The 13368-nt window shown below is 47.5% G+C and overlaps 1 protein-coding gene across 1 annotated transcript in view; it reads right to left on the reverse strand.

Annotated features, from left to right (window-relative positions):
- vipr2 (vasoactive intestinal peptide receptor 2) overlaps positions 1 to 13368 on the reverse strand; it is a 186316-nt gene that overhangs the window by 42733 nt on the left and 130215 nt on the right. The window contains exon 6 of the mRNA XM_078227681.1: positions 9126 to 9255. Within this exon, the coding sequence (XP_078083807.1) occupies positions 9126 to 9255 (130 nt within the window). The remainder of the gene's footprint in view (positions 1 to 9125; positions 9256 to 13368) is intronic.

Genomic DNA, 13368 nt, shown 5'->3' on the forward strand with positions numbered 1-13368 from the left:
GAGTTCAACTCTGATCAAAAGGAGAGGCTGAGTAAACACGTTGACTAAAAATAGCATGGCAAACGCAGGACACGGCATACTTTCCAACAGTACTACAGTCACGAAGGATAATGAAGCTCACCAGCAGAATGACTGCTGGCTGGCGAAGAAATGTCACAGCGGCACGGTAGCACAATGGTTAGCACTGCTGCCTCACAGTGCCAGGGGTCTGGGTTCGATTCCTGGCTTGGGTCACTGTCTGTGTGGAGTTTGCACATTCTCCCTGTGTCTGCATGGGTTTCCTCCGGATGCTCTGGTTTCCTCCCACAGTCTGAAAGACACGCTGGTTAGGTGCATTGACCCAAACAGACGCTGGAGTGTGACAACTAGGGGAATTTCACAGTAACTTCATTGCAGTGTTAATGTAAGCCTTACTTGTGACTAATAAATAAACCTAACTTTTACAGCAGAAGGTAGTTCCACAAGAAGGCTTCCTATATCTCAACTTCTTTGTATGAGGTTGTGAATTCTAGCGACTGAGTTGTTGGCTACCTGGGCAGCACGGTGGCACACTGGCTAACACTGCTACCTCACAGCGCCAGGGACCCCAGTTCAATTCCCAGCTTGTGTCACCGTCCGTGCAGAGGCTGCACATTCTCCCTGTGGGTTTCCGTTTTTCTACAATTTATCTTTTTTTGTAGCTTGTTTAGGTTAGAAGTTTAAAATTTAAATCATGACTGCTGTGATCTTTCTTGATGTAAAGATGCCGGCGTTGGACTGGGGTAAGCACACTAAGAAGTCTCACAACATCAGGTTAAAGCCCAGCAGGTTAACCTGTTGGGCGGCACGGTAGCACAGTGGTTAGCACTGCTGCTTCACAGCTCCAGGGACCTGGGTTCGATTCCCGGCTTGGGTCACTGTCTGTGTGGAGTTTGTACATTCTCCTCGTGTCTGCGTGGGTTTCCTCCGGGTGCTCCGGTTTCCTCCCACAGTCCAAAGATGTGCGGGTTAGGTTGATTGGCCATGCTAAAATTGCCCCTAGTGTCCTGAGATGCGTAGGTTAGAGGGATTAGTGGGTGAATATGGGGGTAGGGCCTGGGTGGGATTGTGGTTGGTGCAGACTCGATGGGCCGAATGGCCTCTTTCTGTACTGTAGGGTTTCTATGATTTCTATGATCTTTCTTAACAGGGGAGGGACAGGTTCAAAAGCAACTTCTGCCCAAGTTAGAAGGGAAGTTGGCGGAGCAGCTGTACTTTAGGGCAGCACGGTGGCACAATGATCAGCACTGCTGCCTCACAGCACCATGGACTCGGGTTCGATTCCCGGCTTGGGTCACTGTGCAGAGTCTGCACATTCTCCCCGTGTTTGTGTGGGTTTCCTCTGCTTTCCTCCCACAGTCTGAAAGACATGCTGTTTAAGTGCATTGACCATGCTAAATTCTCCCTCAGTGTACCCAAACAAGCACTGGAGTGTGGCGACTGGGAGATTTTAACAGTAACTTCATTGCAGTGTTAATGTAAGCCTATTTGTGACACTAATAAATAAACTTAACTTAAAACTAAACTACTGACTTGTTGACTAGTAAGTCGAGTTCCACAGTTCATTAATTAACTCAATGTTGACAGGAAAAAGGCTCAAACGTCAGCCTTTGTAAGACAGCTTATGGCCCACATGTCCATCAATTGTAATACATCACAATGCAACTTTTAAACGTAGATCATTAATATTTACGAAATTTAATCACGTTTTATCTGGACAGTAGAACCTTAGTTAGGCCGCACTTGGAATATAGTGTTCAATTCTGGTTGTCACACTACCAGAAGGATGTGGAGGCTTTGGAGAGGGTACTGAAAAGATTTACCAGGATGTTGCCAGGTGTGGAGGGCATTAGCTATGAGGAGAGGTTGGAGAAACTTGGTTTGCTCTCACTGGAATGACGGAGGTTGAGGGGCGAGCTGATAGAAGTCTACAAGATTATAAGGGGCATGGACAGAGTGGATAGTCAGAAGCTTTTTCCCAGGGTGGAAGAGTCAATTACTAGGGGGCACAGGTTTCAGGTGCGAGGGGCAAGGTTTAAAGGAGATGTATGAGGCAAGTTTTTTACACAGAGAGTAGTGGGTGGAACTCGCTGCCGGGGAAGGTAGTAGAAGCAGATACGATAGTGAGTTTTAAGGGGCATCTGGACAAATACATGAATAGGATGGGAATAGAGGGATATGGTCCCCGGAAGGGTAGAGGGTTTAGTTCAGTTGGGCAGCATGGTCGGTGCAGGCTTGGAGGGCCGAAGGGTCTGTTCCTGTGCTGTAATTTTCTTTGTTCTTTGTTCTTTAGTACATAATTTATCAATTCACTTCATAATCTTGAACCCTTCAACTAGTGTCACTTTGATGAACATAAGGTTAACTTTTTTAACTTCTTCATGACTATAATTCTCAAAATTTGGAAATTGTTTCTTTCCATTCATTCAAAGGCTGTGGGCATCACTGGCTGGCCAGCATTTATTGCCCATCTCTAGTTGCCCTTGAGAAGGTGGTTGTGAGCTACCTTTTTAAACCGCTGCAGTCCATGTGGTGTAGATACACCCACACTGCTCTTAGGGAGGGAGTTGCAGGATTTTGACCCAGCGACGGCGGAGGAACAGCGATATATCTCCAAATCAGGATGATGAGTGGCTTGGAGGTGGTTCCCCAAGTGGTGGTGTTCCCCAAGTATTTGCTGCCATTGTCTTTCTAGGTGTAGTGGTTGTGAGTTTGGAAGGTGCTTTGTTGCGTATATCTATAGCAGGTCTTGTTATTTATGATCGGGTCTACATCTCCTCCCCTCCACCCCCGATTGCGCATTTTGCGGCGGCAGAGGCAGCCCGCCATTGGCGGGAGTTTCAGCTCCCGGCACTCTCATCGGCATTTCGCATTGTTTGCATCTCCTGCTGCCGGGGAACCCATGACAGAGGGTCGCCATCAGCAGGACCAGAAGATCCTGCCGGCGGAAATGGCCAGAAAATCCCACCCTACCTCTGTATCATGTCAAAGGCAACAATACTTTTGAATTGGACCACCAGAGACCGCAAACAACAGTTTTCAGTTTTCATTCATATAATATCTCTAAGTTAGCCACTAACCCAGGCACTTCCCAGGAGCAGAACAAGCAGAATTTGATATAATGGCCCCAACTCGCCCATCTCATAACTATTAATATCCATTGTAAATAATTGAGGCCCCAGCACTGATCCCTGTGGAACTCCAGGAGTTACAGGTTGCTATCCTGAAAATGCCCCTCTTATCCCAACTCTCTGTCTTCTATCAGTTAGTTGATCCTCTATCCATGCTAACATACTACCCCCAACACCACTGGCTCTTATCTTAAGTAGCCTTTTGTGCGGTAGCTCATCAAATGCTTTTTGGAAATCCAGGTATATTACATCTACTGGTTCCCCTTTATCTATCCTCAAAGAACTCTAATTAATTTGTCAGGCATGATTCCCCCTTCGTGAAGACATGCTGACTCTGCTTGATTACATCCTGCATAATGGACTCTAACATTTTCCCAACGGCAGATGTTAAGCTAACTGGCACGTGCAGTGGGGTGGCTAAAGGAGGGCTAAGTGGGAATTCCGTCTCCCACTGGGGAGGAATACCAGCCAATCTGATTGGCCAACAACTCCATCACTTCCAGCAGTGCCATAAACACAGCAATGACAGACACCGGGACTGCAGGAAAAGGAATAAGACCCATCAATCCCTGGAGGCCGTTTTTGGATAGGGAATGATTGGGAAGGTCAGGGAGAGGGCAGGGGGTGGGGAGCGGTGAGTTTAAGGTCGCGGTTGGGTCGGAAGGAAGATGGGGTTCGATCTTAGGGGGGTGGGGGGCTCCACGGTGATAAACGGTAGCCCCTGAAGAGCAAAGAACCCCTCCTTCCCATCCTTGAGAAAAATATCGGGCTTCCCATTCCTACCTGACTGTCCACACCAAATGGTTTATGGCGTGGGCAGTGTATTGTTGCTTGGTAACAAGTCTAATTGACCGTTGATTATTGAATACAGTGGATGAGTTGCCGATTTTGTTACTGGCCCACCCCCCATATTATGGTGATGTGCTCGGGGGTGGGTGGTAAGGTGGTGGGATGGGCACCTGCAATATATTATGTGCCCCCTCCCCACCTTGCCGAAAGTACACCTGGCAGAGGTATATAAAATACTATCCAATATTAATTAATCACAAAGGCAGCAAACAAACAACTGTTAATGCATTTCTTTACAAACTTAGCCTTTGAAACATAGAAGGTTTGAGTCTGCTCTACCATTCATTTTGATCATGGCTGTTCATCAAATTCAATATCCTGATCTCCCCCTTTCGCCACTGAGTACAGTTTTTAACCCACTAAACTCAATCTGACTTTGGATTGAACATTGCATAAACTCCGGACATTCTCTCTTCCATCTTCTTCCATCGGGAAGAAGATACAAAAGTCTGAGGACGCGTACCAATCGACTCAAAAACAGCTTCTTCCCTGCTGCCAACCGACCTTTGAATGGACCTACCTTGCATTAAGTTGATCTTTCTCTACACCCTAGCTATGACTGTAACACTACATTCTGCATTCTCTCATTTCCTTCTCTATGAATGGTATGCTTTGTTTGTTTAGCGCGCAAGAAACAATACTTCTCACTGTACGTTAATACATGTGACAATAATAAATCGAATCAAATTAAATCAAAAAAACCCCACCACCGGATCTCAAACTCCTGGGACGTATTTTAATCCCCAGTGGCGATTGTGGCCATTAAAGGATAAGCGAGCAGAAAGTAAGAACTCAATTCGGAATTCCAAACCGAGGGTAATCGACTGACATTAACTCGGGCTGTGGCTCGATCAAAATAAATAAGGAGTAAGATGAGAGGATTGTGTGCAATAGAGTACCGCATTCCCAGTTAAACCAGTTTGCGCATGCAATCTGCTTCCAGTAAAAGCAAGCTCAGAAAATCACAAGTAAAACTCATCTTTGCAAATCTTCAAGATTGTAGCCGGTGCTTAGTTACATCAGGCAATGTAGATGCGCTGCCCGTGTCACCCAGCACTGCTTCAGTTATGCTAACCACCTTGCAGGGATTCAATTGCTTTCTCTGGGACCCGGATCTTTTGGCTTCTCTTGGTCACCAGTTTGGGTTCATTGAGTTTCTTTCTATCCCCGTTTCCATTTGGCGGCACGGTGGCACAGTGATTAGCACTGCTGCTTCACAGCGGCAGGGACCTGGGTTCGATTCCCGGCTTGGGTCACTGTCTGTGTGGAGTTTGTACATTCTCCCCGTGTCTGCGTGGGTTTCTTCTGCGTCCAAAGATGTGCGGGTTAGGTGCATTGGCCATGCTAAACTGCCCCTTGGTGTCCCAAGGTGCGTAGGTTAGGGGGATTAGTGGGGTAAATGTGCGGAGTTACCCATACGGCCTGGGTGAGATGCTCTGTCAGAGAGTTGGTGCAACCTCGGTGGGCTGAATAGCACTGAATGGTTTCTATGATTCTCTCCCAGACTCTGTATTTGGTTGATGAATGCTGTCCTGCTAGTGACACCCATAAATTAATCATAGGAAGAAGAATGAAATAAAAGTAAAATATGCTGGAAATACTCAGCAGGTCAGGCAGCACCTGTGGAGGGAAAAGCAGAGTTAATATTTCAGTACGTGTCCTTTCATCAGAACATCATAGAATCATAGAATCCCTACAGTGCAGAAGGAGGCCATTTGGCCCATCGAGTCTGCACCGACAACAATCCCACCCTGGCCCTAATCCCGTAATCCCTCATATTTACCCTGCTAATCACCCTGGCACTAAGGGGTAATTTAGCATGGCCAATCAACCTAACCTACACATCTTTGGACTGTGGGAGGAAACCGGAGCACTCGGAGGAATCCCACGCAGACATGGGGAGAATGTGCAAACTCCACACAGACAGTGACCTGAGGTCAGAATTGAACCTGGGTCCCTGGCGCTGTGAGGCAGCAGTGCTAACCACTGTGCCACCGTGCCGTCCATAACCCGAAATGTCTGGTGGGATTTTCCTTCCTGTGGCGGCGGAACACTAATGGCCGGTGGTGGGATCTGCCGACAGGGTTTCCCGTCATTCGCACCCTCCCCCCACCAACGCTGGTGAATCGGTGGCGGGGGCTCGCCGACAGCTGGACTGGATGATCCCGCTGGCAGGAACGGCTGGAAAATCCTGCCCTCTGACTCTGTTTCTCTCACCACAGCAGCTGCCTAACCTGCTGAGGTTTTCCAGTCATTTTCGCTTTAATTTATGATTTCCAGCATCTGCGGTATTTTGTTTTCGTCGCCAGTGGTGGCGGTCCCTCGAAATCGAGGGTGACGTACGTTGGGTTTGGTGCGTCTTCAGGTGACCGAGGGAGCCCAACTCTGGATCCACAAGCTCTTACGCAATGGGGGCACGTTGTTAGGCAGGGGAGTGGAATTTACAACCCCGGGTTAGCTTCCCTCTCCTTCCTCTTCCACTGCCAGTCCATTCACCATGGTTAACCCATCTAACCTACACTTCTTGGGACACTAAGGGGCCATTTACCATGGCCAATCCATTTAACCTGCACATTCTTTAGAGTGTGGGAGAAAACTGGAGCACTCGGAGGAAGCCCACGCAGACACGGGGAGAATGTGCAAACTCCACACAGACAGTGACCCGAGGTTGGAATCGAACTTGGATCCCTGGCACTGTGAGGCAGCAGTGCTAACCACTGTGCCACCATGCCGCCCATGTCAGTGGTATTAATGACTCTGTGCTTTAGTGTGGCTTTGAGTCTATCCTTATGCCTTTTCCTTGTATTAATAAAATGAACAACTTTGCCTGTACAGTGGAACCAAGCGGAACTAGAGGGAGAAGCCAGGAGACGCAAGACAGAAACCAGGGCTTGAGAGTTAAATCCAGAGGAAGAGGTTGCTAGTCAAAAGAGCCAAGCAATAAGAATTAAGTTACACTTGTCAAACTATACAGAGGTTTCATCGACTTATCCCCCCTCCCCGGTTCCACTACGCTACTTGACCAGCACTGTGAAAAATCCTGCCCTACACCTGGCCTTAGTTACCTTGTCTCGTCCAAATCCATTGATTCAAGCTTAAGATTATTAATTATGCTGGCTTCTACTGCTCTTTCATAGAATCATAGAAGGAGGCCATTCAGCCCTTCGAGTCTGCACCGGTAACAATCCCACCCAGGCCCTATCCCCGTAGCCATCCCCTATACCCTGCTAATCCCCCTGACATCGCCCTAACACCAGGGAGCAATTTAGCATGGCCAATCCACCTAACCCGCACATTTTTGGACCGTGGGAGGAAACCGGAGCACCCGGAGGAAACCCATGCAGACACGGGGAGAACGTGCAAACTCTACACAGACAGTGACCCAAGCCGAGAATCGAACCTGGGTCCCTGGCATTATGAGGCAGTAGTGCTAACCACTGTGCCATCGTGCCGCCCTTTGTGGGAGAGGGAGACCTTATTTCAATGACCCTTTGACTTGAATTTCAGAATAAGTAAAAGAATCACAGAAACGTTAAAGCCAAGCAATTTGACTCATTAACCCAAGTGTTTTTCTCCGTCTGAACGACCTCGGTCAACCTCATTCTCCTAATTGTTGCACAGACGCTGTTAGTATTCCTGTTCTTGGCAATTGGTAAATGTTTTAATGGATTTTGCTTTAGCAATGCTCTGTGAGAGGCAGTTCTACATTTGAGGCATCATTTGCATGAAACAATGTGGTTCTAGTCTCTTATTATCATCGGCGAAGATAATCACTATTTAACTTACCATAACCTTTCAGAAGACAATTTTTAACCTGCTTACCTCAACTCATTTTTTAAGCCTTCACAACTATAACCCTTCACCTCATGGTAATATTTATTACATCTACTCCACTGATTTTCTAATGTTCCTGCAGGAATGTGAACCCAGCTTTACACAATACTCCATCTGTGATGAAGGTCCTGTGTGAGTTCAACGGTGACTTTGTTGCTTTTCCATTCTATCTTATTCTGGATATAAAAGTGACAATGCTGTTTGCAGGGTTTTCTGGGCGGCCGCCCCAGAGGGTAAACCCTCTGCCCGGGCCGCTGGTTGAATACCAACGGTGACCGGATGCAGCCTATCAGTGATCTCAATTGCCCAAGATGTAGAAACCAGGAGCAGGAGTAGGCCATTCGGCCCCTTGAGCCTGCTCCGCCATGCAATATGATCATGGCCGATCTTCTATCTCAATGCCATACTCCCGCGCTCTCCCCATATCTCTTGGCACGAGGCATTGGCTATGAGGAGAGGTCGAATAAACTAGGATTCTTTTCATTGGAAAGCCAGAGGCTGAGGGGGAGACCTGATAGAGGTCTACAAAATTATGAGAGGCACAGACAGGGTGATAGTCAGAGGCTTTTTCCCAGGGAGGAAATGTCGCTTACAAGGGGGCACAGGTTCAAGATGAGAGGGGGAAAGTTTAAGGGATGTGTGCAGGGAAAGTTTTTCACGCCGAGAGTGGTGGGTGCCTGGAACATGTTGCCAGAGGAAGCGGTGGAAGCAGGCACATTAGCAACATTTAAGAGGCATCTGGATGGGTACATGAATAGGGAGGGAATAGAGGGAAATGGACTGATTATCCCTCGATTCCCTCCCTCTATTTGTAGCCATCCAGATGCCTCTTGAATGTTGCTATTTTTCAGTTTGTTTAGGGCATCATGATTGGAATGGGCCTGGAGGGCTGAAGGGCCTGTTCCTGTGCTGTGCTTTTCTTTGTTCTTTGACACCTGGTGGGAGTGAGGCAAGAGGAGGAGCCTGCATCTTTGCTGTGCAGCCTCTGGCCTGATCACATGACCCCTTTTCCAGGCCTTCGACCTCGCCTGCGCAGGGCGCGGAGCTTTAAATTCCACCCATGGCTATTAAACTAATGTGCTGCTTTTGAAGGCTTACTGTGTGGTATCGGTCGTGTTTATACCATAACCATTGCATTTCAAAGTAATTAATTGAGCTTGAATTCTTGCAGTGATTAGGTGCCTTATTAATTTCAAATTTTATTAACAGTAACAATCCTCTTCTCATTCTTATTGTTGGTAATCTGTGGGAATATGGCCCAACTGTGCTGACAGGGATGTAAGAGTGACTTACCAATGCTGCTTCAGTACATTGCCCAGAATCGGAGTACAGTGCGTCATCCTTCAGGATCACGAATATTGCACGCAAAATGAAAGAGAAAAATAGATTCAGGTGGATGTAGTTCCGAGTGCAACGCAGTTTTCTGCATGTGGGGAGAAAAAGAGTGGGAAAAAATTAGTTCGTCTGAATTTTTGTTTTCATAGAATCACAGAATCCTGACAGTACAGAAGACCATTCGGCCCATCGAGTCTGCACCGACCACAATACCACCCAGGCCCTATTCCTATAACCCCACGCATCTGCCCTACTAATCCCCCTGACACTAGGGTCAATTTAGCATCGCAAATCCACCGAACCCGCGCATCTTTGGACTATGGGAGGAAACCGGAGCACACGGAGGAAACCCACGCAGACACAGGGAGAAAGTGCAAACTCCACACAGACAGTGACCTGAGGCCGGTATTAAATCTGGGACCCTGGCGCTGTGAGGCAGCAGTGCTAACCACTGGGACGTGGGCATCGCTGGCTGGGCCAGTATTTATTGCCTGTCCCCAATTGGTCTTGAACTGAGTGACATGCTAGGCCACTCAGTTCAAATAAGATAAGTCCCCTGGGCCGGATGGGATGGGATGGGATGGGATTTATCCTAGGATTCTCTGGGAGGCTAGAGAGGAGATTGCAGAGCCTTTGGCCTTGATCTTTGAGTTGTCATTGTCTACAGGAACAGTGCCAGAAGACTGGAGGATAGCAAATGTTGTCCCCTTGTTCAAGAAAGGGAGTAGGGACAACCCTGGTAATTATAGACCGGTGAGCCTTACTTCTGTTGTGGGCAAAGTTTTGGAAAGGATTATAAGAGATAGGATTTATAATCACCTAGAAAGGAATAATTTGATTAGGGATAGTCAGCACGGTTTTGTGAAGGGTAGGTCGTGCCTCACAAACCTTATTGAGTTCTTTGAGAAGGTGACCAAAGAGGTGGATGAGGGTAAAGCGGTTGATGTGGTGTATATGGATTTCAGCAAAGCGTTTGATAACATTCCCATGGTAAGCTTTTGCAGAAAATACGGACACATGGGATTGAGGGTGATTTAGTGGTTTGGATCAGGAATTGGCTAGCTGTAAGAAAACAGAGGGTGGTGGTTGATGGGAAATATTCATCCTGGAGTTCAGTTACTAGTGGTGTACCGCAAGGATCTGTTTTGGGGCCACTGCTGTTTGTCGTTTTTATTAATGACCTGGATGAGGGCGTAGAAGGATGGATTAGTAAATTTGCGGATGACACTAAAGTCGGTGGAGTTGTAGACAGTGCGGAGGGAAGTGGCAGGTTACAGAGGGACATAGATAAGCTGCAGAGCTGGGCTGAGAGGTGGCAAATGGAGTTTAATGCGGAAAAGTGTGAGGTGATTCACTTTGGAAGGAGTAACAGGAATACAGAGTACTGGGCTAATGGTAAGATACTTGGTAGTGTGGATGAACAGAGGGATCTGGGTGTCCATGTGCATTGATCCCTGAAAGTTGGCACCCAGGTTGATAGGGTCCTTAAGAAGGCGTACGGTGTGTTAGCGTTTATTGGTAGAGGGATTGAGTTTCGGAGCCAGGAGGTCATGCTGCAACTGTACAAAACTCTGGTGCGGCCGCACTTGGAGTATTGGGTACAGTTCTGGTCGCCGCATTATAGGAAAGATGTGGAAGTGTTGGAAAGGGTGCAAAGGAGATTTACCAGGATGTTGCCTGGTATGGTGGGAAAATCATATGAGGAAAGGCTGAGGGACTTGAGGTTGTTTTCGTTAGAGAGAAGAAGGTTAAGAGGTGACTTAATAGTGGCATACAAGATGATCAGAGGATTAGATAGGGTGGATAGTGAGAGCCTTTTTCCTCGGATGGTGATGGCTAACACAAGGGGACATAGCTTTAAATTGAGGGGTGAGAGATATAGGACAGATGTTAGAGGTAGGTTCTTTACTCAGAGAGTAGTAAGGGCATGGAATGCCCTGCCTGCAGCAGTAGTGGACTCGTCAACATTAAGAGCATTCAAATGGTTATTGGATAAACATATGGATGATATTGGAATAGTGTAGATTAGAGGGGCTTTAGATTGGTTCCACTGGTCGGCGCAACATCGAGGGCCGAAGGGCCTGTACTGCGCTGTAATGTTCTACGTTCTATGTTCTATTTCAGAGGGCATTTTAAGAGTCAACCACATCGCTGTGGATCTGGAGTCACATGTTGGCCAGACCACGTAAGGACGGCAGATTTCCTTTCGTAAAGGACATTGGTGAACCAGGTGGGTTTTCACAACAATCGTTTTATGGCCATCATTAGACTTTTAATTCCAGAGTTTTATTGAATTCAAATTCCAAGGCAGGATTCGAACCTGGTTCCCCAGTGCATAACCCTGGTTCTCTGGATTAACTAGTTCAGTGACAATACCACTATGCCACTGCTTCCCCCCCCCAAGGACTACGTTCCTCTCACCTTGATTTTCCATCGGCATTCATTTTATATTGGTTACTGTTGGTGCTAAAATAAATCCCATTAAAATAAATCATCTTTTTGTCCAAAAATGTTTTGTACCTTAAAGGACGATATAAGAACTAAACTGTCATATTTTGTATTACTGGATGAACAGCTCTTGTCTGTAATATTGAATATTGTTGCTTTGTGTTCGTGGTAACTTGGACATTCAGCATCAAGTTTGCTTTAAACCTACTCAGCCATATAAAGTGTCCACCATCATGCACCCTCATGAATGAGACAGTTCCAAGCCCGGCTCTGATTATGACCATCTGTCTTTGACTCCCCAACTCGTGGAAAATGTAGGACAACTGATTTGCCAAGGGTGGCATGATGGCACAGTGGTTAGCACCGCTGCCTCACCGTGGCAGGGACCCGGGTTCAATTCGGGGTCACTGTTTGCACGTTCTCCCCGTGTCTGCATGTGTTTCCTCTGGGTGCTCCGTTTTCCTCCCACACTCCAAAGATGTGCAAGTTAGATGGATTGGCCATGCTAAGTTGTCCCTAAGTGTCCCAAGATGTGCAGATTGGATGGATTAGCCGTGATAAACATGCGGGGTTAGGGGGATAGGGCAGGGGAAAGGGCCTGGGTAAGACACTCTGGGCCCAATTTTTTCATCACGTTGCGCCCATTTTCAGGCGCAAAAACTTGGAAAAGTCGGGCGTGAGGCGAGTAGCAGATGTAAACCGGCCTCTGCGCCGGTTCCTCCTTTACTAAGGGCCGAAAATGGCCGCGATCGGGACTGCACACGAAACGGGTGCGACGGCCATTTAAATGCCTTTGTATGCATTTAAATTGACTTAATGGGCTGCACATCCAACCATACCAGCACTTCCCTCTTTACCACTGCGTTCACCAATCCGGAATTGGCGCAAAACAATCATGCTTCACATAAGTTCGATCAGTGGGGGTTAGTGAGGAGGTCTGTCGTCTCTCTGCTTGAGATTGGTGGGCGGGGGGGGGGGGGGGAGGTGGGTCAGCCTGTGATCAGTGGGGGTGAAAGGGGGTCCACTGCCACTCTGCCTGAGATCAGTGAGTGGAGAAGGGAGGGGGAGGGGTCCTTTGATCGGTCTGGATGATGGTGGGGTGGAGGGGTTAAGGGGGCCAGTAATGTTGTGGGGGTGGGGCATTGTCTGTGGGGGTCAGGGGGGGGTATTATCCAGCCCGGGAGGGATGTGGCGGGGGAGCCGCATTCTAACATTTTTGTTTCTGCGCATGCACAGTTGGAGGCGCCAATCGGAGCTGCAGGATTTTGGGCGCGTTAAGCCCCTCCCACTGGCTTCTGCAGCGCGATTCGGAATCGCTGATATTTTTTCAGGCAGAGTGCGTATGGGGGTGCCTGAGAACGGGTCTAAAAGTCGGATCTGAAACACTCCCAGTTTCAAGTCTGCCCAGCACCGAGAATCAAAATGGTAAAACAGGGCCCTCTGTCAGAAGAGTCTGTGCAAACTCGATGGGCCTAAGAACCTCCTTCTGCACTGTTGGAATTCTCTGTCAGCAGATATAAAGCAAAAATATTAAGGCCACAATAGTTAATGGACACTTGAAGCTTGTGTATGACATTCCTCTGTATATTATTTTAATGGGAATATTAGCTTGGTTACATTTAATGAGTGAAAACAGGACATTGGAATGTACAGGACCAGAAAAGACTGTAGCCCATTTATTCGGTCCCGAAAATGAATACTTCTCAATCAAGAAAGAAAGATCCTACATTTGAATGACATCTTTCATGACTTC

This window comes from Mustelus asterias, chromosome 2, assembly GCF_964213995.1.
Source record: "Mustelus asterias chromosome 2, sMusAst1.hap1.1, whole genome shotgun sequence".
Lineage (NCBI taxonomy): Eukaryota > Metazoa > Chordata > Chondrichthyes > Carcharhiniformes > Triakidae > Mustelus > Mustelus asterias.